The following is a 27,380-nucleotide window of genomic DNA, read 5'->3' as shown; positions in this document are numbered from 1 at the left end:
ATTTGTTTTGGGAAATTTAGAAAATAAATGATCTTATATCAAACTGAATGACCATGTGAAATAAAATTAAATGGATGCACTGGAACAATTTAGTGTTTTGTTAGTCACCCTTCGATTGGAATCCTGCAAAAAGAGCTGTGCTTCCTCAACTATCACATGAAGAAATGATCACTTTCTGTTTGCAAAGCTGCCAACCCCGGCCTCTCTTGTAATTATCAGTGTTGTGGTTCCTGCTTGGGGGTAGTGTTGAAACATTAAAGCATCTTCGGTGAGGCAGCATTTTTCTTCTGCTGCATGTTTGTGAGAAACAGGGAGCTCTTCAGGTCAGAGTTTGACAAAAGTGGGTCAGTTGTAGTTGCTGGCTTTAACACACAGCTATCGCCTGGGCTCTGAACATCATTTGCAAATAATTTGATCAGAATCAGAAACATTGAAAACTTGATTAGTCATTATTTTGTTGCTAACTGTGTGACATTAGCGGGGAAGATTTGACGCTAAGTTCTGAAGCAAAATGTTAACTTTTTTTCATTATATTTGTGAGAAATTATCATAGGTATTTGCGTGTTTTTAATTAAAAACCCTTTAACTGCCTTTTCATCCAAATGTTAGAGCACATTTAGAAACACTTTGATTGTGTGTGTCACCCCCCCAAGGCAAAAAGCAGCAAAAAAAGCAACATTTTTAAGTACTATTTTAGTCTTGGTTGGGTGCTTAAAGGGTTAAAAAACACAATCAAAACAGAAAAGAATAAGCTAACTTGTGTTCAGTTGGATTTAATGGGAGTGTAAATAAAGTTTTATTTAAAGATGGGGAATGGTGGCTATGGAGATGTTGTTAAATCATTTTGGGCACCCTGCACACTTTGTTTTAATATGACCAACTTTGACAGGAAAGTCTTTTCTCCTGCATATGATTTTGATCAAATCCTTTTTGGTTTTTGTTCTCACCGCATTAAACTTTACAGCGATAACAGAGTTCACTTCCTAAACTGAAGGCCTCTGTGTTTGCTCATCTACAAACACAAAGGGCTCTGTCTGGTCTGTTTGTATGAGTACATTTGGAGCATGCAAACACACGCTGCTTCCATCAGCGGCACTGTTTTTCCTCCACTTTCTTACCCTCAGTTTCACATTCTTTGCTCTCCCTCGCTTTCTTCCTCATTCCTCTTTCACTTCCTTTTCTTGCAGTACTTTGAGCGAAGCTAAACTGAATCTTACAAGGAAGCAGAAAGGATGGAAGGGTGGAGATGTGATTTGGGGAGAGAATTAAAAAGATCATTTGAGGAAACAAATAGTATATGAAATGATTAGAAGAGGAACAGGAACAATGACAGAATATTGAAGTGAGAAGACTGGGAGTCTCCACCCTCTCTCTTTTCTCCTTCTGACATCCAGCTCCCCTTCTCATGGCTGGCCTTATTTGGTCATGTTACTGTAGCTTAAAGTGGAGGACAGACAGAGACAGAGTGGAGGAGGGATGGACAGATTGTTCCTTTTTTTTCCAAAAAATCCCAGATAAAGAAATCTGTGGTCCAATAAGGTGTTTTTAAATAGAGTGAGAAGGTCAGAAAAATGAGAGAATCTGCTTGTGCTACTTTTGATCTTTCATTCTTTGCCTCCATGAGCTTCAGCTGCACACAGAAGAGGAACTCTCCTGGGACAGAAGAGGAACTCGCCTAAAACTGTGTACACATGCAAATAAAAAAAAAGGCCCGCTTTCCCCTACGGCGGGTTGCTTTAGCATCTATGAAAATGAGCTGCACAATCAAACAGCATCATCTTATTGTTGTGAACTATAGTTGATCTCACTGTAGCTGATCATAACACACAGATGTTTCTGTGTCTTCAGTGGCTGCTGTCAGACCGCAGCATGCAGCTTCTTGTTGCTTGTAAAGCATGAGCGCACACACAACACATGCTGTCCTTTCAGAAGCAGAAACGGGCTTTTGATCTCCGTCCAGGACAAATATTAATATGTGTTTGAAGTGCAAGCACACACGTGTCTGGATCAGCAGGATCGAACAAAAGTGGCATCTGCTTGTGTGGCTAAGGCTTTGAATGTGTGATTAGTAATGTATTATCCAAGCTGAGGATCTGTGATATATCATCATGGCAGCTGGGACTTTTTCTTTTCCCCAAACTGCTTACTTTTTTACTCTGCTCCTGCCTTTGTTTTGTATAATTTACAGAACCTAAACCGCTGTTTGTTTTTGCCTGCTCCCCCGTGCAGACTGTCTGTTTAAACTGTGCCCCATGAACCGCTACTCGGCCCAGAAGCAGTTCTGGAAAGCAGCAAAGCCAGGAGGGAACACAGACACAGTGCTGCTAAACAAGCTACATGTAAGTGAAGTCAAGCACACGCTCCTGCATGGAGAAGGTCCAAGGCATAAAAAAAGAACAGACTTATGAGGGACACAATTTATTGGGAATCTGCTTTTGCTTTTTAAAAATTACCGTAATTGTTACATGAATTTTTATTTTTCATAAAATAGTAAATTTATCCCTACTTTTGACATAAAAAAGCTTTTATTTTGAAAATGTACTGGCGGTATTCCCCTATGCCCTTTTACAGACTTTTTTTCAGCAGTTTACCTGGCCAAGCACTCATGAAATTGAAGATGACAATATTGAGCCTGTGCTTTACTGCTAAAACTTCACCTTTTTGGCCATGAACTGGGCTTTTAGTATTCTTGTACTGGTTACATGACTATGATGCACTGGTTTGCTGTGAGATGAATTGTCTCTCACCTGTGTTTTCCTTCCCAGCATGCAGCTGACTTGGAGAAGAAACAAAATGACTCAGAGAACAAAAAACTTCTTGGAAGTGTTATTCAGTACGGAAACGTGATTCAGGTTTGTATTTCAGCGAACAAAGCATGCTGGTGTGTTACGGGAAAAACTGTTGTCAATTTACCAAGAGCTGATTAACTTGAATCTTACATATTATTTATAAAAATCTGAAATACTCCTAAACCAAAGGGAAAAGCATGTACATATCATGTTTTGGGTGTTTTTAACGTGTTCTAGTAGCATTTTTCTCATGATGGAAGACATATTTAAAGATAAGTAAGATTAAAACTACATTTCTGAGTAGTATATTTATATAGTAAATCAGGAGCAGATGAAAATGTGCGTTGAAAAAGCCTGCAGCAGTGACGCAGCTCCAGTATTGCTCGCCATTTTTGTTGCACTGGTAATATTAGTTTGGGGTTTGGAGGGGCTGTAAGCTAGTAGAAGAAAGTGTAAATGAAGGAATGATGGGACAGGTGGGCAGGCTTAGTCCGCGCCAACAGTCCCGCCCACAACTTAGAAGCGAATTTCTGATGAACTCCTGCGCTCTGCAGCAAACTATGCCCTAGAAAACGACAGTTTTTAAAAAAATGTTGGCTAAAAACTGTATAAATTATTAAAACACCCCTTGGAACGCTTTTAAAAACAGATTTGATTGGGTCTTGAAGCGTTTTATTTATTCTTTTTTTTTTTTTAATGTTATCGCTCCTCTACAAAAATATAGGCCACAAAATGTAACCCATAAGGAATATAATCAAATAAAAAACATTTTTCTCTGAAATTCCGTTGCAACAAACATAAAAGTTTTGCTTGATTCTACTGGTATAAATTTTACATTTTTGTATAATAGAAACCAAGTAGCACCACCTTTTCTCCAAAAGCAAAGTCTGCTGTGATCGGTCATTTAGTAATGATTAAATTTTTAATTTTAATTTTAATTTTAGACCTTACTTAAATATCAAGTTAAATTGCAGTTTTGATGTTTTGGTTCCTCAAACATTACATGCAGTATAAAAAGTCATAAAATGATTGTAACTGTACAAATGGTTTTGATCTAATCAGTATATTATTCATACGGAGCACTGAACACAAAATCTACCAACTATTGCTGTCTAGTTTCTAGTTTAAATATCTTATTACACTTGATATAAAACAAAACTAACTTTCTAGTAAGCGCTCAGTAAAATGTAGTGACTTGTTTTAAGACAATAGTTCTTTAATATCTTGTTGAGTCCTTCAATCTTGAAAACATCTAATTTCAAGTGAATTTACTAATGAAACCATTTTTTTCTCCAAAACGTAACAATATTTTCGAGTAGAAGTTTTATTTGTGATGGTGAAAGGTCTTGTTTCAAGAAACAAACTACTTGTATTTAGGGAAACTGTATAGTTGTATTTGACTTGTAACGATATGAATGCATTTAACATCAAGAAAAAAGTTTGAAAGTAAACATACATATATTTAATTTTTAAGACAGTTTTATCTACAGTGATTCTAGTCTTATTTTAAGATGATCATAGTCTAGAAAAAAAGGTAGCTGGACTGTTGTTGCTCTTAAAATGGAATATATTTGCGTCAAAAGGTGTATAAATAAATATAATTTAAAGAAATAAATCTCTTTTCTGAGCTACAAATGCCTATTTTAAGACATAATATTTCAAATTATCAGAGCAATGTATATAAATGTGAATTTTTTACAGCCAATTTCAAGACAAGATAGGGCATTACATTTTTTTAAGAAAGCTCACCAGTTCCATTGCTAGATTTTAACTTGTTTTGAGAAGGACACCTTCTCAAGAGAGAGTGCTTTTGTAGCTTTAAAGCCTAAAAAAGAATAAAAATTCATCTTAAAAACAAAAACACAGCAAATAGTAAAAATTAAAATAATTGCGGATTTTCAACATAAATAAGGTGGACATTATCCTGGATATTGTGAGGTTTGTTTTCTGAAAGGACTTTATTTTTGCTTTAGCTGCTTCACTTGAAGAGCAACAAATACCTGACAGTGAACAAACGCCTGCCAGCGCTGCTGGAGAAGAACGCCATGCGGGTGATGCTGGACACGGCCGGAAACGAGGGCTCCTGGTTCTACATACAGCCCTTCTACAAGCTGCGCTCCATCGGCGACAGCGTGAGTCTCGACGTTTGTGCATACGTGGAGCTAATGTTCGTGAGACTGCGTTGGAAGAGGATATTTTTATTTAAAATGTGTGGTACTCCCTTGTTTATTTTATTAGGAATATAATGTGTTAAGAAGACAGAACATTTTATTTTAAAAAGATTTAAAAAAAATTCTGCCTCTCTTATACCAACAAATCCCCATTCATAAACTAAAATTTGCATCTGTAACGGTTTTTGGATTTTAGGAAAGAAAATTACATCAAGTGTTTTCGGCAACTTTTTTTTGTCTGGAAACAAAATCTTTATTTGTGATTAGCTGTGAGAAATGTTTAAAGCAGGCATGTCCAAAGTCCGGCCCGAGGGCCAAATGCGGCCCATGTTCAAACTTTCACCAGCCTGCAGGCTCCTATCATAAAATGGATAATATGCTGCCTCAGCACTTTCTAAGGACGATTTCTGATTGGCTAAATTATGTTATGAGACAGTGTGAACCTGTGGCTTCAACCTGTGGCTACGTGACCTTCGTGACCTTCAGAGCTTTAAGGACCAAACAAAAAGAACATATTTATTTGTTTTTCTGTCTGCATAATCAAAATATTTGTGTTATTTTCCTATTCACATGACTTAAATGTAAAAGTTTACAGTCAGCATTTAATCATGAATAATATTTAACGTTTCATATAAATCCAGATTTAAGGTTGACGAAAGTGTTTTTTCTCAAATGATATTTTATTTGTCTCATTTTCTAGTGTTCAAATGTAAAATTAACTGTAATTTTGGCGAATATATAAAATTTTATATATATAAAACATTCCTAAAATGCTGGTTACAGATAAGAAGAAGCAGACAGGAGCTGCTGCATATTTTTTTAAATTGTGTTTCACATTTAATTTAAATCTCTTTCGTTTTCAAACATAAGAATGTGCAGTTCTTTCATTTTCACGTTTGCTTTTGTTCGACTGCCTGTCTGCTTGGTTCCTTTAAAGAGAAAATGGAACGTTGCTCACTTATCCATCTCCTCACGATTGATCTAATTAAAATGTAAATGAAAGCTGTTCTTAAATGCAGCTGGCACAAAAATATGTTGTCTGCCTACATCTTTCTGTTAACATTCTTGGTTCGTTAAACTTGACATCAGCCGGTTTAACATGAAACTATCACTTTTGTTTGTCACCAACTTTTCTTTTCTTCTTCCCTTTCAGGAACATAACTCTGGAATATTTCCAACATTTAGAAATATTTCCTTACCGTCTAAAAACCCTTTTTAATAAGAGTCATTTACTGTAGCTTTACAGCATTTACATCCTGGTTTCATTCTGTTTTGGGTTGACAGTATCGACCGCTGCATGACACAGTGTTGTTTTTGTGTTTTTGCAGGTGGTGATTGGAGACAAAGTTGTCCTCAACCCAGTGAATGCTGGTCAGCCACTTCATGCCAGCTCCCACCAGCTTGTGGACAACCCAGGATGCAATGAAGTGAGGCTAATGCAAGCGCTTTCCGTCTCGCTAAAACACAAACATTTAAACTACATAAGAAAAATAAACTGTTGTAGTGACAGGCTGCAAACATTTTCTCCAAAAAAAATGAAATGCTTGGCCAGACCAAACTCTTTTTTTTCCCCCCTTTCACTTTCAGGTTAACTCTGTGAACTGTAACACGAGCTGGAAGATCGTCTTGTTCATGAAGTGGGGTGACAATCAGGAAGTTGTGCTAAAAGGGGTATGTCTTACAGTCCTGTAAAGGATGCACTTCAAACTGTGGGCGTTGTGTAATGTTGCTCATCGGAGCTGAGTGGGTTGGATGCTTTGTTTGTTTCTATTTTGGTATATCAAACAGATGCAGATGCTCACCAAAAAGAGGAGTTTCTTGGTGACTCTTTGAGGCTTTTTAGACTTTATTTCTTACCATGTAGAATTCCTAGAATTAAATATTGTATTTGACTACAAGTTGAACTATGGTCAAACATTTCAAGATATTAGCCCAGCAATATTCTCAGCACCTGCGAGTATCAAATAGTTTGCAGTGTTCAAAGCGCTCTCTTCCTCTATAGGGGGATGTGGTGCGCTTGTTTCACGCCGAGCAGGAGAAGTTTCTCACATGTGATGATCACAGAAAAAAACAATATGTCTTCCTTCGCACTACTGGACGGCAGTCAGCCACTTCTGCAACCAGCAGCAAAGCATTATGGGAGGTGGAAGTGAGTGTTAACCATGGCCTGCATGATGACAATCTTCACGATCACATCTTTAATAGATAAGGTTCTCTGATACCAGGTGGTACAGCATGACCCGTGCCGAGGGGGGGCAGGTTACTGGAACAGCCTGTTCAGGTTTAAGCACTTGGCCACTGGACACTACTTAGCTGCAGAGGTAAGTTTTTTTTGTTTTTTAACTCTTTAAAGCCGAAAAAAAAAGCAAAATAAACTACAAAATATACAGAATAAACATGCTTTTTACATTTTTGCAGGTCAACCCAGAGTATGAAGAGGAGCGTCCTGATAACCGCTCTTCAGTAAGTGAACTTCTGGATTTTTTGTTAATGAATAGGTAAGGCAGGGTTAGTTCGGAGAAGAAAACCCAGTCAGAACACCCAAGCATTCTAACATTCCAGATATGGAGGTGACCCCATCCCTAATGACAGCAGAGCTGTGGGGGATGAATGTCAGTTAAAAAAATAAAAGCAAAGCCTCATAGTAAACATTCCTCACTACAAATGTGACGTATGTGGATATCAATGACCAGAGGGTGGCAGGCTTTTACAATTTATAGACACTTTGTAGCTTCAGGTGTGTTAGGAGTGTTATGCAGTTTTCTGTTGAGAGTAGAGGAGTATTGTGCCAATATATTGCTTCTTTTGTTCATTCACCTTAGTTATCAACATTAAAGGTACTTTATTAGTACCTTGTAGTAATAAATTTTAATGAATTTTAATCATTATTGTTTTGTTGTGTTTAGAAAAACCTCTCATTGCAGGAAATGTTAACCTCAGTTTGTAGAAAGCAGCAGCTTTTTACTGTTTCATGATCTAGACCATGGGTCTGCAACCTGCGGCTCCGGGGTCACATTTTTCCCATCCGTTGAGGCTCTCTGGTTGAAGAAATTAGGGACCACCAGATTATAAATTGGATTTTTTTAATTTTTTAACAAATTGATGGTTTTTGAATGTGCCTTGCTGAATAAAATCACGTAATTTGCTCATTTTTAATTTTTGTGAGTACGATTTATATATTTCTGGCAGAGATGCATCACAAACGGTGAAATAAACTTTGTTTTTAATCATTACACTACCTACTACTGCTTTTGCTGCATTGAGGTGATCTTTTGAGAAACAAAGTGTCTTTTATTTTGAAAGGAAGTCATGTGAAAATCTGTCAAAATTTATAAACTATTTTGTATTTAGGAAAAAGGCTATTTTTTCATTTTATTTATGCCAAAAAACAATAGTTCATTTATATTTGAAGTAAGACTGTGGCTTTGGGTCGTGCTACTGGGTCGTGCTCTTTAAGAAATCAACCCAAAAGGCCATTTAAGTGTTGAAAGTTGCAGACCCCAGGACTACAGCGTTCTGTTTTTCCATGTTCTGCCTGCTGAGTTCTGTTTTTCCTCATAGCTCGACTCAGAACACGAAGCTCTGCGAGCTCGTCTGAGATGTGCCCAAGAGAAAGTCATGTACGCGCTTGTCGCGGTTCCTGATGGAAACGACATCTCGTCCATATTTGAGCTGGACCCCACCACCTTGAGGGGCGGGGACTCGCTTGTTCCCAGGTGAGAAAGCTTTCAGTCAAAACTAACATCAGGCTCATCAAAAGAGGAGCTTTCCTTGACCTAAAACGAGTTTGTCATTAATGTCGGAGTTTAATAACTTACCAACAGTGTTCTACATGTAGACTTCCTGTTCAAGATGCTGACAAGAAACCATAAAACTAACTTGACTGATAAAACCCTCAAGAACAGCCTATAGAAAAAGAGGTTGCTCCAACCCAGAATATCTTGAAAAGCACAGATAAAAGAGATAACCTGCATGTTTTATAAGGGTGTTGGAGCTGCAGGAGAACTTTGAGTGCTCTTCATGACAGAAGCTCATTTCCATAAAACGTGTTCCTTTTCCAAAAATCACAGTGTGCTCCTGCAGAATCCTGCAGTAGTGTTCATGTTAGTTGAACATTGATTGGTTAATTCATATACAGCAAAAAGGCTCTGGTTTGAATCCCAGCTGGATTTTTTGTGTGTGGAGTTTGCATGTTCTATTTCTTTAAGGTCTCCAGCTTCCTCCCTAAGCCAGAAAACATGTTTCATAGGTTGATTGGTGACTCTGAATTCTCCTTATAAGAGTGAATGTAAGGTTGTGGTCTGGATGGACTCTCAAACTGTCCAAGATGTGCCGTGCCTTCACCCTTAAGTGGCTGGGATGAGCTTTATCAACCCCTGTAACCTTGTACAGGACAATGTGGGTGTAGAAGATGGATGGAGGTTCTCTTGAGTTTGACTTTGGCCCCTTTAAAAGTGGAAGTGATAAGATTCACATTAGGAATAGAACTGATTCCACAACGGGGAAATTGATTTGTTACCATAGCTCAAAGGAAAATTACCTAAAAATAAAAGATAAAAAGATCAGAATCCATAATAAATAGCACTAAAAATGCAATAAAGACTGAAAAGTGTCTATGAGGCATATAGAGTCTAATTGCTGACAGAAAGAAAGGTTTGCATAAGCGCTCCTTTCTGCAGCGATGGTGTAGCTCCTCAGTTCACCACCAGTTTGCAGCTAACTTAAGGAGGCTGGATGGGGTCTGGTTTGGAGACCACAGGATTTCCTCTCTGCTTTTTGCAGATGATGTTGTCCTGTTGGCCTCATCGAGCCAGGACCTCCAGCGTGCATTGGGGCGGTTTGCAGCTGAGTGTGAAGCGGCTGAATCTTCAGCACCACTAAATTTGAGGCCATGGTTCTCGACCGGAGAAAGGTAGTTTGCCATCTCTGGATGGGTGGGGTGTCCCTGCCCCAGGTGGGGGAGTTTAAATACCTTGGGGCCTTGTTCACGAGTGAGGGAAGACCGGAGCATAAGAATGATAGGCGGATCGGAGCGGCGTCCGTAGTCATGTGGTCGCTGTATCGGTCCGTTGTGATGAAGAGAGAGCTGAGCCAAAAAGCAAAGCTCTCAATTTACCGGTGGATCTTCGTTCCAATACTCACCTATGGTCATGAGCTCTGGGTCATGACCGAAAGACCGGATAAGCGGAGGAAAATGGATGGCTGAATGGCTGGATTGATGGACAGATGGATAGATGGACAGATGGATAGATGGATAGGGAGCTCCACTTGGGTATTATTGTCATTGTCCATTGTAGAATGAAATTGAAGCATCATCATTCCAGTGCAAGAGTAACAAAATGACAAAATACAATATTAAATAAATCAGTATGTACAACATATGCAGTGTGCAAATATAAACTGTAATAAAGAATGTCCGAAATTTGTGTTCAAAATTACGTGCAAAATTTTGCGCAAACATATCAGATGTGTAAGATGTAGCAATGAGGTAGAGTGTTGATATTGGGTAGACACTTAAGTGGACTGTGTTAATACAGATTAATCTGTGCATTTTGTAATTGAGGATGGTTATTGCCTTGGGAAAGAAGCTGTTTTTGAGTCTGTTCGGTTTGCTTTTGATGCCTCTGTAGCACCTCCCAGAGGGCAACAGGTGGAACAGATCTGAGCCGGGGTGTGAACTGTCCTTGATGATGTTCTGGGCCCCTAGTGATGCAGGGTGCGGAGTATATGTCAGTCAGGGTGGGGAGAGGGCGGCCAATGATTTTCTGAGCCGTCTCTACAACAATACCTGCAGTATCTCCTTATCCGTAACTGTTATGCAGTATGTGTGCAGGCTCTGGAAGGATGACTAGTAGAAGGTCAGCAGCAGGTTGGTGCTGATGTTGTTCAGACGCTGCTGAGCCTACTTGATGATGCTGTTGTTGTTGTGGGCTGGACTGCAGTCATGCGTGTAGAGGCAGGACAGCAGGGGGCTCAGCACACAGCCCTGTGGGGCGCCGATGCTCAGTGTGCGGGTGGAGGAGAAGTGGGGGCCAAGTCTCACAGTCTGTGATCGGTTTTTGAGGAAGTTGTCAATCGAATTGCATGTGGGGGGGGGGGGGGGGGGGGGGGGGGGGGTCAAGAGTGAGCAGTTTGTCGCAGCGTCTGTCCGGGATTATTGTGTTGAAGGCGGAACTGTAATCCACAAAGGGCAGGCCAGGTGGTTCAGCATGGAGTGGAGAGCCACGGCTACGGCGTCCTCTATGGCAGTGTTTTTCAACCTTTTTTGAGCCACGGCACACTTTAACCTTGACAAAAATCCAGCGGCACACCAGCATCCAAAGAAAAAAAAAAGCAGAAATTCATGGTCTGTATTGATCGACAGCCCCCCCCCCCCGCAATCTTACGTGGATTTTTGTGATAATTGTGGCAGAAAAAGCAGGAAGTTGCGGCTGTTTTTTTCTAAGAGATGAACCACCAGCTAATACCAGCTAAAGACGACCTTTAGCTGGTATTTTTGTTAGAACTGAGCGACTTTATCAGCAGAATTAAGAACAAGGAAGTGAAGACTGTAGCCACTTCTGATTGGTCAGACTGATGACATGTGATTAAGCCTTCAAGAATGATTTGCGGAGACAGTTAAAGGGGCGGGACTTTTCCTTACACAGTTATAGCTGCAGCTAAATCGCGGTACCGTGATTCTTATCAAAATGTCTTTAATAAATTAAATAAACACAAAGAAAAAGTAATTTTAAGATCTTTTATATTCCTAACTACTCAGTGTTTTATCAGGGCCTGTTTGGATGAACAAAGAGCTGATTTCCTGGAGATGTAAAATGTTTTTAGATCAGTGAATGAGGGCAATTTCCCACGGCACACTTGACCATCTCCCACGGCACACTAGTGTGCCGCGGCACACTGGTTGAAAAACACTGCTCTATGGATCTGTTAATGTTTCTATTTTTCAACGGTGGTTAAATCCAGTGTCCAGCTTTTAAAAATGTAGGAAAATATGAAAAAAAATCAATTATTGTATTCTATTTTTCTACATGGACTTGAGTTGTTTAAGTTATGACATTACTCTTTGTTCTAAAATCATTTTTTTGGTTTGATATTTAGTTGTAATGGCAAAAACACTTACAAAGAAAAGCTGCTTTGCTTTTAGAAACTCGTATGTGCGCCTCAGACACCTATGCACCAACACATGGGTTCACAGCACCAATCAGCCGATCGACAAGGAGGAGGAAAAACCTGTCATGCTGCGGGTAAATTCTCGACAAACTCACACACTTCCTTTCATTTGATCTCTAAGTTTGAGTCGTGAAACATTCGGGATTAAATAATGGGTTATGGTTTAGAAACAAATGACAGAAAATGGACTTCAGATAATTGAAAATAAAGATGTGTGTTTATTTTCTGGCTCAAGATTGGAACTTCTCCACACAAAGAGGACAAAGAGGCTTTTGCCATTGTGCCCGTTTCCCCGGCTGAAGTCAGAGACCTCGACTTTGCAAACGATGCCAGTAAAGTGCTGGCTTCTATTGCTGGAAAGCTGGAAAAAGGCACCATTACACAGAATGAGAGGAGGTAACTCACACCATGAGCCGTTTCGATTGGAAGTTATGTGTATTTTATTTGGATAACCTTTAATATCTTGTAAATAGGGCTGTGACCAAACTTCTGGAGGATTTGGTGTTCTTTGTGGTGGACATTCCAAACAACGGACAGGATGTTCTGGAAATTATGGTTAACAAACACAACCGGGAGCGGCAAAAAGTTATGAGAGAACAGAATATTCTCAAACAGGTAATAAAAAAAGGAAACACGAACATAGTCGAACAAAATATTCTTTGTTTTTCTGTCCTTCGTAAACTAAAGTTCTCCTTATGCTGTCCATGCTATCTACTGTAAATCAGCCCATTTGACTTCACCTCCTATAATTTCATCTTTGCATTCAGATCTTCAAGCTGCTGCAGGCTCCGTTCACTGACAGCGGGGACGGGCCCATGCTGCGCCTGGAGGAGCTGGGAGACCAGCGCCACGCCCCCTTCAGACACATCTGCCGCCTGTGCTACAGGGTCTTACGCCACTCGCAGCAGGATTACAGGAAGAACCAGGTAGAGTTTCAGGCCTAAATATCTTTTGAGACCCCAGAGGACACAGGAGGTAAAAGGAAGGCCAACCGTTCTGTTTATAAGCTTTTACAACTCAAAATATTAAAAAATTAAAGATAACCACAATTTATGGTTACACAAACACACAGCAAAAGCTGCGCTTGAACTGGACTTCCACCTGTTGCTTCAGATTAATCACATTTGCTGACATTTGTTCTCTTAAGGTCTCACCTTGATGTCATTTCAGTTGTCTCGGTTATGTCTGAGATCACTGCCTTTTTCCATGAATTCACTAAAGCAGAGTGAGAGCAGTCGGAGAAAAGCCTCATATTTATTTTTAGAGTATTCTGTTATACTCTAACAGTCAGATCCAGCTGTTTCTGTGGGTGCAGAGAAAAGCCCAAATCACCACCTATTCTGGTGGTTCTGCTGAGTTGGTTGGACAAATTTCTCCAACATACTTTTAATGCAGATGTCCCTAAAAAATGTTTTTTTAATCTTTTTGCATCTTTTAATCTATATTTAAAAGGAGATTTTATCTCTTTGATTCATTGGCCCTGAAGTGCGAATCACTTCAAGAAACCACTCAACGTAAAAACACATTTATCATGACAACAATTAAAAACAAATAATGAAAAAATAACGTTACATTTTAAATATCAAAACAAGATTACAGAAACTAAAACGTAAAAAAAGAAAAAAATATTTTGTAAAACAAAAGTAATTTCTAGAATTCAAGATCCAATGCTAAAAAGCTGAAGAAAGCAACTATGTAATTTAATAAATATGTGCAGCCAGTGCTGAACTTTTTTCATGGCTGCTCAGACCCGGAGAAAGAGTTCTTCTACACCTTACCTGTCACCTTTTTCACACCTGAAACCTCCTCCACTCGTTCCAACCTGCTCGCACAAACTTTTTTACCTCTTTCTTACATTCTCTGTTGCTTTTGAGACCCCAAGAACTCCCAAGTTCTCCGCCTTTCTTCACCCGTGAATGTCCTGTAAATTTCATCCTTCAAACACTACTGAAAACTAAAACACTTAAACATGTAAAAGGCATGTCTTTTTTTTTTAAATATCTGCAGGAGTACATCGCCAAACAGTTTCGCTTCATGCAGAAACAGATCGGATACGACGTACTGGCAGAAGACACAATCACCGCTCTGCTCCACAATAACCGCAAACTTCTGGAGAAACACATAACAGCTGCAGAGATCGACACATTTGTCAACCTGGTGCGCAAAAACCGTGAGCCCAGGTTTGTGTGTGTGTTTTCAGTTCATTGTGGCCCCAGTTAATCTGATGACAATGTTTTCTGCTTTATCCATCACATGGGGCTTGATGGTACACAAAAGCCTTATTAAAGAGATTTGCTAATCAAAATGTTCTGGGTGTTGATAACTTCCCCTTTTAACATTTATTTGTTCATGCTTGTCTTTAGGTTCCTGGACTACTTGTCAGACTTGTGCGTGTCAATGAACAAGTCTATCCCTGTGACCCAGGAGCTCATCTGTAATGCAGTGTTAGATCCGGCAAATGCAGACATCCTCATAGAAACCAAGTGAGTCATATCTTCATCTCCTCCTCTCCATGCTAATACGCATTGGGTATAATGATATGCAGATGCTTGTCATCCATCTTTGCAATTTTTTGCAGAGAAAAAAAACGTTTTTTCCCTTCAAACATCTTTGCAGGCTGGTTCTTTCAAGGTTTGAGATTCAGGGAGTTCCACTTGGGGAAAACTCTGTGGAGTCAGAGGAAGATGAGGAGGAGGTGTGGTTGTTCTGGAAGGAAAACAACAAAAAGGAAATCCGCAGTAAAAGCATCAGAGAGCTGGCCCAGGACGCCAAGGAAGGTCAGAAGGAGGACAAAGAAGTGATCAGCTACTACAGGTGATTCCTGCACCTCAATGTGTTCTGGCTGCATCATTTAAAGGATTCATTAACACATATAATGTTTTTGATAGCTTTTTACATTCAAAATATAAAAAAATCTAACCTGCATGCAAATTACAGATATCAGCTGAACCTATTTGCCAGAATGTGTTTGGATCGCCAGTACCTGGCAATCAACAAGATCTCCTGCCAGCTGGATGTTGACCTGATTTTGCGCTGTATGTCAGATGAAGATCTCCCCTTTGACCTCCGTGCATCTTTCTGTCGAATGATGTTGCACATGCACGTGGACCGCGACCCCCAAGAGCAGGTCACACCTGTCAAATATGCACGGCTATGGTCGGAAATCCCCTTGAAGATCTCCATTGAAGAGTGAGAAAACAATACATTTATCATTGTACATGTTTTTTCTGTTTCAGAGGAGAGTGCTGTTTATGTTTTATCTATATGTTATTTATTTTGGACAAAAATGTTTTCTTAAATATTTTTATAATTTCCCGTCCGATCTGTTTTATAGCTATGACAACGATGGGACGTCCAAGGATGAAATTAAAGAGCGATTCTCACAGACTATGGAGTTTGTTGAAACCTACTTGAGAAATGTTGTTAGTCCAAACTTATCGTTTGGAAACAAAGAGAAGAACAAGCTCACGTTTGAGGTTGGTCTGACCATGCAGAGTAAAACATATGAACTCTCACTTGTGTCATTTTTGAAGGCGAAACTGGCAAACCTGCTTTATAATATAGCTATTTTTCTCCTGCATAGGTGGTGAATTTGGCCAGGAACCTGATTTATTTTGGTTTCTACAACTTCAGTGATCTGTTGAGACTGACCAAGATCCTGCTGGGAATTCTGGATTGTGTCCATGTGGGTGCAATCTACTCTTTCAACAAGCAGGAAAAAGAAGACAGCAAAGGTAAAAATGCGGTGAGGGATTGGTGGGGAGCTCAGAGTTGAAGTTAATCTGCAGGTTTGTTTTTGTGTGCATTCTTTAGGTAGTAATGTGATGAGGTCTATTCACGGTGTGGGAGAGCTCATGTCCCAAGTTGTCCTGAGAGGAGGCGGTTTCCTCCCCACGACTACAGTCAACACCTCTAATGGAGAAGCAGTGAAAACGCAGATTGAACCCGAGAAACAGGACATACTTGTCATGGACACAAAGCTAAAGATCATTGAAATCCTACAGGTGGAGAAATTTCCATTTCACAAATCTGAAGAATAAACTGAGCAGGTGTCTTATGATCCGTTTCTTTGTGCAGTTCATCCTCAATGTCCGTCTGGACTACAGGATCTCCTGTCTGCTGTCGATCTTTAAAACAGAGTTTGATGAGAGAAACTCCCAGAGTGACTTATCCATAAATGGAGTGATAGAGAGCCAAAACAACATGCAAGGTCAGAAAAACTCATATACGCATCACATGATATAACGTGGACCGAACTAAACTTTTCTAACCCAAATCATGCCAAAAAAAATGTAGATATTATTGCCCCAACTGACTCATTAATAACCCACTTCAATCATCTTTTGATCTCTTGTAAAAGCGCTCCCAGTGGTCATTTAATTATGTTTTTGCTGTTTTTTGCCATATAAAAAAAACGGGGTAGTTTTTTAGGACAGAGTAGCCAGTATTTAATCAGAATTTCACTTTTGAGTTGTGGGCAGGGCTGTTGGCGACTAAGAGCTCTCTGTTTACATGCTCTCTGCTAGCTTACAGTCCCTCACACCCCCAACCCAACTTTACTGGTGCAACAAAAATGGCGAGCAAGAGAACCAGATTCCAGATTACAGTCCAGACAAGGAAGACAAAGACGTACACGGATCTATTTGTCTGTAATTGGATGCATAGAAGTAGAGCATGGAGCTTGTAACCTGCCCAGCATATTTACAAATACAATCTTAATCAAATGGCACTTTTTTGGCAGCTCCTGATTTAAAACTCAGAAATGCAGTTCTAATGTTAATTTTATTTATTTATCTCATCAGACATTGGAAAAAATGAATGTTAAAGACGACAAAAAACACAATTTTGATTGGAGTGGGTCTTTAAGCATGAGAAGGGTCAGGCCCTTTTCATGAATAATACTGTATTATCTTGCTTTTGCAATACAGGTGCTTTGGATTTTGAGCACATGGAGGAGCAGGCAGAGGGGATCTTTGGTGGCAGGTAAAAATCTCAAAATAAAACAGTAGAAAAGTGTTTTTCTCCCTGTTGGAGTTTGAGTGTGTTATTTGCCTATGTTCAGTGAGCAAAACAACCCATTAGACCTGGATGATCATGGTGGTCGGACCTTCTTACGGGTCCTGCTGCACCTAACCATGCATGATTATCCTCCACTGGTGTCCAGAGCTTTGCATCTACTCTTCAGACACTTCAGTCAGAGGCAGGAAGTTCTGCAGGCTTTCAAGCAGGTAAAACAGCAAAACCCACATCCAGGTGTGTTTGACATCAAGCTGTGTTTGAAGACCTTTGTTTGAAAAGTAGGACTTGAAATGTGAAACTGAGCAGTTACGCTGAGCTCAGAGGATTTGAATTGCAGTAACATTCTCTGTTATTCGACGCTCTCAAGTTTGTTTCAGCCTCTTCTGTTCACCCAAATCCCTGTAACTCTGCGTTTACAGGTCCAGTTGTTGGTCACAAGCCAAGATGTGGAAAACTACAAACAAATAAAGTCTGATCTGGACCAACTGCGTTCCATCGTAGAGAAGTCTGAGCTGTGGGTGTACAAGAGGTTGGGACCAGACGAGGGCATGGATGGTGGGGATGCCCTCGCCTCTGAGCACAAGAAGGTGCATTGGGTTTTGATGTACAACATTTAAAACTGAGACAGCAAAGTCATTAATCTTGCTGACTCCTGCAGGGAGACTCGGGATCCACAGAGAAGGGAAAGAAAACAGAAAGCACCAGCAGTTACAACTACAGAGTGGTCAAAGAGGTATCAGTATTATTGCTACATTAAAATTTTGTTTATTAGCGCCAGACGTATTCATCTATCACCTATCTCTTGGGGTTTCTTCAAAGATCTTGTTGCGTCTCAGCAAGCTATGTGTCCAAGAAGGTCCGACAGGTCGGAAGAACAGGAAGCAGCAGCAGAGACTGCTCAGGAACATGGGAGCTCATGCTGTGGTTCTTGAGTTGTTACAGATCCCTTACGAAAAGGTAACGTAACCTGGACGTTAAATGTTTCTGGGTTGTATCAAATAAAAAGCTCTGACATCAGCTGTTGGTACTTTCAGGGAGAAGACTTGCGCATGCAGGATATCATGAAGCTGGCGCATCAGTTTCTGCAGAACTTCTGCGCAGGAAACCAGCAGAACCAAGCGCTGCTCCACAAACACATCAATCTTTTCCTCAATCCAGGGGTGAGCTGAGATCATCCATGACCTGCCTTATACCTTAGTCACAAATGCCCTTACGGGTGGATACGGGGTGTCTATGGGCGAAAAAATGCGCACAAAATTTTAAGATTGCAGGCCACACAATTTTTTTGGATTTATTCAAATTTGCCGTTTAAAAAGATTTATTTTGGGGAAGATCTAGATTTTTTTTTCAACTTGTTCCCAAAACAGGAAGAATTTCTGCAGTTATATGGTACTGGTTTAGTTTTGCGACTTCAGGCTTGGAGCAACGAACCGCATGCTGCTAAATCTGTTTGAAATCTGTTGCTTCCGAAAGTGGGAGTACGACGAATTTGTTTCAACTGAGGCACTCTGTCGAGTGGGAGAGGTGCTGCTCTCTACAAGATGCTCAAGCTAGTGGAACCTCACTGAACACCTGCTGCAGTGTTTTTTACAGCTTGTATTTAGTTGCACTTTGAATTCAGGTCAAGAGGGGTTAAACTAATAAAGTTTTTGTTAAATACATTCTGTTATTCTGTATTGTTTACAAAAGTAAAGAGAGGTAGAAAAAACAGAATAAAATCAAAAATAGAATTCTGTGTGAACAGACCTGAGATTTTATTTTTTGCCCATATTGCCCAGCCCTACCACTCGGTGACCCTGTAAAGCGAACATTTTCATTAACATTTTTTTCCAGGGACAGGTATTGGCGAACAAAACACAAGAGTAAGTTAAGGTAAAGTAGGTGAGACACAGACACGTTGGACAGATTTTTTTGTATTTTAACCCCCTAAACCCTATGGACCGCAAAAAAGAGCCTGTTAGAGCTGTTCAAGCACCCACTGTTTGCTCCTTGCTTGCAGCCTGGTTGTTAGTAAATTAGACAATCAGAGCCTTGGTTATGTAGTCATCCTTCTGGTCTCATCTGCACACCCCGTGCGTGCGGTCAGTAAGGAACCAGTAAGAACCACTAGAGTGTGGTGTGGGGGCACCGTACGCCATAAGTGCAGGCAACTTATACTTAAGGATAAATCTATTTACCACACACACACCAATGGTACGTTCCATTTTCATGACATCCCTTAAGGTGGCCATACAAAAGAACTGTGAGACACACCTGCGCTCCCCCGAACCGCCTGTTCAAATGCATGTCATTATGGTCTTTAAATAATTGAAAAAAATCCAGAGTTGTGACTGCAGCTCAATTTTTCTCCCGTTTGTTTGCTCTTGTAAAAGATCTTGGAAGCGGTCACAATGCAGCACATCTTCATGAACAACTTCCAGCTGTGCAGCGAGATCAATGACCGGGTGGTTCAGCATTTTGTCCACTGCATTGAAACCCATGGCCGTAACGTGCAGTACCTCAAGTTCTTGCAGACCATCGTCAAAGCAGAAAACAAGTTCATCAAGAAATGTCAAGACATTGTCATGGCAGAGGTTTCTTCTCAGTTTTTTTTCCTAAACATTCCAGTTGTGACCCAGTTTTCTCTTGACTTCATGTTATTCCTTTTATTTCCTGCAGCTGGTGAATGCTGGAGAAGATGTTCTTGTCTTCTACAACGATCGCGCTTCCTTCCAGACTCTGGTCCACATGATGCAGTCAGAGCGGGATCGAATGGACGAGAACAGCCCACTGATGTACCACATACACCTGGTGGAGCTTTTGGCCGTTTGCACTGAAGGCAAGAACGTCTACACAGAGATAAAATGCAACTCGCTGCTACCACTGGATGATATAGTGCGGATTGTTACCAATGAAGACTGCATCCCCGAGGTGAGGTCTCACCAACAACGACACAAAATATATCATTAAGAAATACTTTTAGCTTATTTTTACACCAAGCAACTCTACCAATAAACATCTATTATTCTAGCAAAACTTATTGTGCTTTGATTCACATCAACCCCACTCATCCATTGACTTCAATCCTCCTCTTCCAGGTGAAGATTGCCTACATCAACTTTCTAAACCACTGCTATGTAGACACTGAGGTGGAGATGAAGGAGATTTACACCTCCAACCACATGTGGAAACTCTTTGATAACTTCCTGGTTGACATCTGCAGAGTAAGAAGTCTTGAAGTTGCTTTAAAAAGAATGACTGCACTGAAGAAATCTTTGAGCTTTGGCGTCATTTGTGTTGCGTTCAGGTGTGCAATAATACCAGCGACCGTAAGCATTCAGACGTCATTCTGGAGCAGTACGTGACCGAGACAGTCATGAGCATCGTGACCACCTTCTTCAGCTCCCCTTTCTCCGACCAGAGCACCAGCCTGCAGGTAAACATGTGTGACAGTCCAGGTGCTGAGGGACACTTCTGTCCCACACACACTAAAACGTGTTGACCGAAAATAGAATTCACCAAAGATTTGCCATTCAGCTATTATAGTTTGGAAAATAAATTTAACTTCATCACGATTTCATTTCTTTTATCCAATTCTCAATCTTCTTCACAATTCTTTTTTGTCATTTTGTACAAAAATATCATAATGCAAATATGGGTTATTAGCTTAGAGTCAGTGAACAAGCGTGATTTATTTAAAGGCACTTTACACAGAAAAATAATTGCTAAATGCTCACCGATGCAGATTACAACCACAAATGTTTTACATTTTTTTCCTGAAAATGCACTTCTTCTCTCATTCCATTCAGACCTTTTCTTGATTATTTTCCTCTTCTGGTTAAAGTTAAATGTCCTTTAAAAATATGAAGACATTTTTATTAAAGAACTTCAAATCTCTTTTGAAGCCTCTTAACCTATGTGTTACATAACATGTTTAATGTAGACTAGAATAGGATAGAATAGAATGCTTTGTTGTTATCATGCAAGAAGCACAACAAAGTTTAAGGTGGCCATCATGTCAAGGGGCATTCTGGATCATGATAATAAAATACAATATATAAGCAGCGCAAACGCAGTATAAATATGTGTATTTGTACAAATGTCATGGTGTTCAAAATGCTTCACTTAGAAGCTTGATTGTCAGTTGTCACAAGAACAGGCAGACGGCTGTTTGCTGGGTTTGCTGGGAGATGTAGTGTGTTTAGAACTCTGGGGACGGCTCCCCCCGGTGACCAGAGGGGGAGACAAAGTTCTGTCTTCTGACATCAGTGCATAATAACTGTTTTTGAGTCTGGCTTTGTGGGATCTATATCTTCTTCTTCATGGCAATTTTAACAAGTCATGGCCATGACATTGTATAATAATTTTATCTTAGGTAAGAGTTTACGTCATGCTGCCAACATATACCATAGTTTCAGAAACATCAAGTATTTTATTGGGGTATTTACATTTGTTCCTGTTTACTTTCACCAAGCAAGACTTTTGTCTACATTGGTCATGTTTTCTCCTGTGGCCTCCACTGCCAAGTTTTCCAAGTGTTGCAGCTTTCTCCTGCATAGAGGGTTTTTGAGGGGTTTAACCAAAACATGTTCACATAATCTATTTACAATGTTTATCCTGGGATTTCACAGATAATATCGGAATAAAGCAGGCATTTGGTTTTTAGTTTGAAATATAAATGCCAAAGTACTAAATTTAAGCTTGGCAAACATTTGTGTGTTCAGTGTCGGTGTGAGCTGAAAGACAGAAATATTGTATATTTAAAATCCTTATTTGATCATTTTTCCAATATAGAGCCTCCCTTGTACGGATCCTCTTATTCCAAACAGTAGAGCAGCAATTTACATATGCCTGAAGATGTTAGGCCCCGCCTCAGTCTGTTTTAAAGGCCTATTTTTGGCGAGTGCCATGTTTTTCTGACGATGGAGACATACATTAAGAAAATAAGCTTAAAATTGCATATCAGATTTTTTTATTTATTTAAATTATCGTGAATCAGAGGAAGATGCCAAAATGTCTTGGAAAAAGCTTGTAGCTTTGATGTAGAGCTACAGTTGGCAGGCCACAAGCTCCCTGCTCTGCCCAGTTCTGATGCATCCAATTGTAGACAAATAGATCCTTGTGCATCTTCATCTTCCTCATCCGAGCTGGGATCTGGCTCAAACTGCAAATGTTGGATGCCATGGAGATGACACAAGACACTTCTAATGGTGCTGAGTTAAAGCCTCTGCTCACCTTTTTTGTCTGTTTCAGACCAGGCAGCCGGTCTTTGTGCAGCTGTTACAAGGGGTTTACAGAGTCTATCACTGCCAGTGGTTGATCCCGACTCAGAAGGGCTTTGTTGAGAGTTGCATTAAGGTGCTGTCTGATGTCGGTAAGATGAACATCTTTCCTCAACACGCAGACTGACTTCATATTTGCTTGCTTTAGGCGACAATAATGAAAATGTGTGTCTCCACCAGCCAAAAGCAGAACCATAGCCATCCCTGTCGACTTGGACAACCAGGTCAACAATCTGTTTGTAAAATCGAACAGCCTTGTGCAGAAGACTGCAATGAGCTGGAGGCTGTCTGTTCGCAATGCCGCCCGCAGAGACTCTGTAGTGACTTCTTCACCCAACTACAGGAACATCATCGAGAGGCTGCAGGTACAAATTTACATTCTTGGATGTGCACATGAAAGTTCATTTTTTCAAACATTACAGATATTCCTCTGTCTTGAATCAAGGACATTGTGTCAGCACTGGAAGACAGGTTGCATCCCCTGGTCCAAGCCGAGTTGTCTGTTCTGGTGGATGTGTTGCATCGGCCCGAGCTGCTTTTCCCTGAAAACACTGAACCGCGCAAGAAGTGTGAGAGCGGAGGCTTCATATGCAAGTAAGATATGCAGAGCTATTTACAGTTTACTCCTCACTGGAAAGGAGATTGAAGACTTTCTGTGTATTTTCAGGCTGATCAAACACACCAAGCAGCTGCTGGAAGAAAATGAGGAAAAGTTGTGCATTAAAGTTCTGCAAACTCTTCGAGAGATGATGACCAAAGACAGAGGTTACGGCGATAAGGTAAGACAAACATAGGCTAATTCTGTTATGAGTCTGTGAAAACACAGTCACTGTTCATGGGCATTTTTTTACTGAATGTTTATTGCACTGATCATTTTTCCTACATTTATTTTTCTTTTTTATTTGATGTTAATGTGTTAGAATTATTTTTGTAAATAAGTTTTAACAATCACTAAAAATGTATAGTTTTTTTCCCCTCAAATAATTTAATCCAATCATAGATTTTACAGGATGTTTTAGATATAGTTCATGTGAAATTTTCAATAATTTGTTTAGATTTCAGCTAAAAGATTCATTTAAAATGATCTACTCTGGATCACTGCCATGATACTGAATCAAAATGACTTCCATTTATCATTTTATTTGATCAAATGATAATTTATTTTCAAAAATATGCGTGTTTAAAAAACTACCTGAAAAAACTGTTGATAATAACTGAGAAAAACTAAACTGTCTTCAATAATTATTCATTTATTAGGAACTATCTACCGGTACACGCATTTGATTGCATGAAATATTATAAGTAATCACTTAAATCTGTTTATATATTTGATTAGACAAAAATCTTTGTGTAAAGATCAATTAATTATTGGTTAATAATTTTTTTACCAGCCCCAATCTACCATGTGACATAACCAATAGGTGTGCTTTCAGTACGTTGCATGTAAGCCATGCAGTTACCACACATGTTTATGTAATCAAGCACATGCACAGACTCCTGCAGCAGGTTGTTCGTTTGATCCCATCTGCTGTCAATATAACAGACTTCATTCATTTCTCTGCAAAATAATTTTAAAGGGCCTATATCATGCTTGTCTTAATCCTTTCAAAGTAATCTATATCCAAATTTATGATAATATATTACATTTGGGACACTTAATAATGATTTTTTGAAGGGCATTTAGTTATTTTCACAGTTCGTTTTCCTTTCCAGAAGTAAGAGGACTTGGGTATTTTTTCTTCTTCTATTGAAGTACTTCTATGTTGACAAAGCAGGTGGTTGGGGCCATCCCTTCAGTAGACTGGTCTTGATGTACTCTTAGTTTGAGCTGTCAGGGAAAAATTAAAAGTGGTTTTTACCTTCTGACACACATCTACTCTGAACCTGAGGAGCTGCTACCAACAACCTGCCCCATTTCTTTTTATGGGACTTTTCGCACCATATTGAAATTTTATTTCTTGGCATTGATGCAAATGAGACTAACGACTAAAGTCGACCCTGCTAAAGCAATCCTGACGCCTATTTTGACACTCGATAAAAGAGATTTTTATTGGGTTTTTCTTTTAATAAAAAGTAAATCGGAAACAAAAACACAGGTTAAAAAGGTTTTTTTCCCCACTGAAAGCAACTTTCAGTTCAAACAAAAAAGACTGACTCCTATACTGTAGGAATTTACACTGTCTTAAGTTTAAACAAGATTGTAACTTTGTTTGACATTTTCACAACTTTGGCATCTGCATTTTAAGTTATTTTAGTAGGTGCCTACCTTCAAGTTCAGCTTCTTCCTCATTATCTCCTCCCTGACTAACCAAACTGAGGGTTCTCTGACCACTGTCTACTGGGGGTGAGACACGACAAAGGACTAATTTGTTGGAAGTATATGTTTATATGTACATAACATACGATGCGTTACTAACATGTGATGCTGTAAGTGTATCCCCAGCTTTACTTCTCATCTTTCTTTGTTGAAATCTAATCCCTTAAACCCTCTGTTCTCTTTCAGCACAGGGCCTTTGATGATGAGATGGATATTCCTAAGGTTGTCTCTCTTTTTCTCTTATTCTTGCTCGTATTCCCCTAAGCTCCTGTCTGCTATGCGTAGTTTTTCTGTGTCTGTGTCGTAGTCGCTGCGATGGCAGCAAACAGGCGCAGTCTAATTCTGTCTCAAACACCTGCTACTTAATGTCTGCGGTAAAAACAGAGCAGATCTGCAGCGAGTACTACTACAACTGACAAAGTTGAGACTGAGGCATTGTGGGTATTAGGTGCAATGGCTGGATGCATGCTGCTTTATAGAGGTGGGGATTCCAGGTGTTGAGGTGAGTCACGGCGTAGCTGGGCTAAGTTCTAGAGCTGCATTTGTGCCTGATTAGTGTTCTCATGTTCAACATGAATCATAGAAATGCTTTTTGAGACATCTTTAACATGCATATTAAAACACGATTAATAACATAACAAGATCATGTAAATAATATCATTATTTTATATATATTATATCAATGCATAAAAGCAGCTCTGAAACTTAAAAGAAGCCTCTTTGTTCAGATCATTTACATTTTTATAGATCCATTTTTATTTGTTTTGTTTAACAATTTGCATGCTCGTAGCTTTATAGTACTTGGTATGGATCAGTCTGTAGTGATTAAAAGGGAGTTTTTTTAAGATGCTTTAGAAATGACTTAGGAATATTTGCTAGTATCCGTGTTTGAGCTCTCACACACATATATACTGCCCACATCTACATTATTTTTCCCACATTAGTACAAAACTGATGCTCAATAAAAGATGTAACGAGCCCATTGCAGCATTTTTAATTGAGGAAGAAAAAACTCTGTGATAAATCTGTCCATCAGGAGATTCTGGGATCAGCTTTGCTTTTTTGGAGTTTGTTGACGTTCTTCCTGTGTTGCTGAGATGAAAACACAGTGCAGGTGTGTGTTTTGGTGCAGACAGAGGTGATGCACCAAAGAGAACTGGACCTGACACAGTTCACACTGAGTCTGTAGTTGAAGTGATGCCCACAAACATGAGAAGCACCGTTTTCACACGGCTCATCCTGTGCGAATAAAGTTTATGTTAAACCGTTTTAAGAGAAATTTGACCAAAATGGAGACTTATGCTATGTCCGAATTCCCACCCTAATCCCTACTAAACAACTATATAGTGCGGGGCTATCTAGTGCCCTGGATTTTAAAAGCAATTCGGACGCTATGCTCGCTACTCGCTACTTTTTTTTTTTTAAACGGCGAATTTGACGCCATCAATTTCACAAAGTTAAAATCTCATCGATATGAGTGTTTTACGAAGATCATTTATGAATACAGTGTGTTTTGATGATGAAAAAGTTGATGGTTTGTTTATAAAAAATATACATTTAAATGCACCCTGGTTTTTCACAGAGACTTTTAGGAAATTTCCATGTCACTCAGCTTTGGAATTAGTGATTCGGGCAGCTACAATTTAGCGAATGCACTATATAGTGCACTATGCAGTGAGTAGAGAAGGAATTCATACACAGCAGTCTTTAAAAAGATCAAACCAAAATGTTTTTGAAAATGCTGCTCCCATTTCCCAGTAAAAATACTCTGATTTAGTGTGGATGACTTGTTTCATTTTTTTTTTATTTTGGCAAAAAAAAAAAAAAAAAAAAAGAACACAACAAACAGCAAGGCAGTTCCTTTTGCATAAGCTTTAGTATAATGGATGAAAAACCTTTACTTTATTCAGTTTGTCATAATTCACTATTTATGAAATGTTTCATTAAAATGTGACATTTTAATGAACTAATTAAAGCCACAAAAAATAGTTACGACATTTATTTAATAAAAAACAATCACATAGAATATGATGTTTTCTGTCATGAATGAGGATAAAAAAGAATTTTAAAAAATAGCCACACATGTACTCACATTAAAAATTGAAAGCAAAGTCACCCAAATATATTTTCAGATGAATTAATGTAAACATCTGGATTATAATCCATATCTCTGCACTTATATAAATCTGTTATTCAAATAACCAAAAAAAATCGAAGCATAAGAATAAATATTTGTTCTTATATGTTGATTTAAAATTAGGTAAAATAAAAACAGCTGTGTGAAAACAAAAATATCTTGAACACTGCTTGCTTTGAATCAATTTGACAGTATGACAGTAAAAAATATATGGCCTTGTTTAGTGTAAATGATAAGAGGAGTCCACGTTTTGACAAATTGGCATGACAGAAAAATCTAAATGTGTGTGAATGACTCAAAACAACAGGAAAGGTTAAAAAGTGACAGAAGACACGTCCTCTGTTTATGGTTTTACTGGCCTAAAGCAGGGTGTTTCCCCTGTGCTTTCCTGATCCACCAATGGGAGGCGCTGTTGCCGCGTGCGTGTGCTGTCCATGAGTGAGCATTAATGAATGTGAGGAGCTGTGGCAGTCATTGAAGCAGTGTCCTAGTTTTACTTGCCTGTGAGCTGCACGA

General features: G+C 39.3%; 1 protein-coding gene and 1 long non-coding RNA gene across 6 annotated transcripts in view; one reads left to right on the top strand and one right to left on the bottom strand.

The window, feature by feature from the left end:
- Positions 1-27,380, top strand: part of itpr1b (inositol 1,4,5-trisphosphate receptor, type 1b) — an 82,503-nt gene that overhangs the window by 14,229 nt on the left and 40,894 nt on the right. For 3 of the 5 annotated variants that reach the window (XR_013656079.1, XM_020703474.3, XM_011475427.4), the window contains exons 4-39: positions 2,230-2,339; positions 2,766-2,852; positions 4,763-4,921; positions 6,289-6,387; positions 6,548-6,631; positions 6,963-7,109; positions 7,186-7,281; positions 7,379-7,423; positions 8,522-8,676; positions 12,105-12,204; positions 12,366-12,526; positions 12,604-12,745; positions 12,898-13,056; positions 14,138-14,310; positions 14,494-14,613; positions 14,747-14,944; positions 15,068-15,319; positions 15,465-15,606; positions 15,714-15,864; positions 15,944-16,134; positions 16,208-16,340; positions 17,059-17,113; positions 17,193-17,358; positions 17,569-17,736; positions 17,808-17,882; positions 17,969-18,106; positions 18,184-18,309; positions 19,522-19,722; positions 19,808-20,059; positions 20,227-20,352; positions 20,436-20,564; positions 22,382-22,502; positions 22,591-22,775; positions 22,856-23,004; positions 23,078-23,189; positions 24,914-24,949. Coding sequence is in view for 4 of the 5 variants with exons in the window: in XM_020703474.3 (XP_020559133.1) it covers positions 2,230-2,339; positions 2,766-2,852; positions 4,763-4,921; positions 6,289-6,387; positions 6,548-6,631; positions 6,963-7,109; positions 7,186-7,281; positions 7,379-7,423; positions 8,522-8,676; positions 12,105-12,204; positions 12,366-12,526; positions 12,604-12,745; positions 12,898-13,056; positions 14,138-14,310; positions 14,494-14,613; positions 14,747-14,944; positions 15,068-15,319; positions 15,465-15,606; positions 15,714-15,864; positions 15,944-16,134; positions 16,208-16,340; positions 17,059-17,113; positions 17,193-17,358; positions 17,569-17,736; positions 17,808-17,882; positions 17,969-18,106; positions 18,184-18,309; positions 19,522-19,722; positions 19,808-20,059; positions 20,227-20,352; positions 20,436-20,564; positions 22,382-22,502; positions 22,591-22,775; positions 22,856-23,004; positions 23,078-23,189; positions 24,914-24,949 (4,943 nt within the window). In the remaining variant the exon portion in view is untranslated. The remainder of the gene's footprint in view (positions 1-2,229; positions 2,340-2,765; positions 2,853-4,762; positions 4,922-6,288; positions 6,388-6,547; positions 6,632-6,962; positions 7,110-7,185; positions 7,282-7,378; positions 7,424-8,521; positions 8,677-12,104; positions 12,205-12,365; positions 12,527-12,603; positions 12,746-12,897; positions 13,057-14,137; positions 14,311-14,493; positions 14,614-14,746; positions 14,945-15,067; positions 15,320-15,464; positions 15,607-15,713; positions 15,865-15,943; positions 16,135-16,207; positions 16,341-17,058; positions 17,114-17,192; positions 17,359-17,568; positions 17,737-17,807; positions 17,883-17,968; positions 18,107-18,183; positions 18,310-19,521; positions 19,723-19,807; positions 20,060-20,226; positions 20,353-20,435; positions 20,565-22,381; positions 22,503-22,590; positions 22,776-22,855; positions 23,005-23,077; positions 23,190-24,913; positions 24,950-27,380) is intronic. The other 2 variants (XM_020703475.3, XM_020703473.3) reach the window with 1 other exon arrangement.
- The window catches only part of LOC144992205 (uncharacterized), a 97,321-nt gene that overhangs the window by 62,746 nt on the left and 7,195 nt on the right, over positions 1-27,380 (bottom strand). The window lies entirely within an intron of this gene.

The sequence above is a fragment of the Oryzias latipes genome, chromosome 5, assembly GCF_053564925.1.
Source record: "Oryzias latipes strain Hd-rR chromosome 5, Olatipes_Hd-rR_3.1".
Classification (NCBI taxonomy): Eukaryota; Metazoa; Chordata; class Actinopteri; order Beloniformes; family Adrianichthyidae; genus Oryzias; species Oryzias latipes.
Note: the sequence above shows the minus strand (reverse complement) of the source record. Positions and strands in the feature narration are given on the sequence as shown.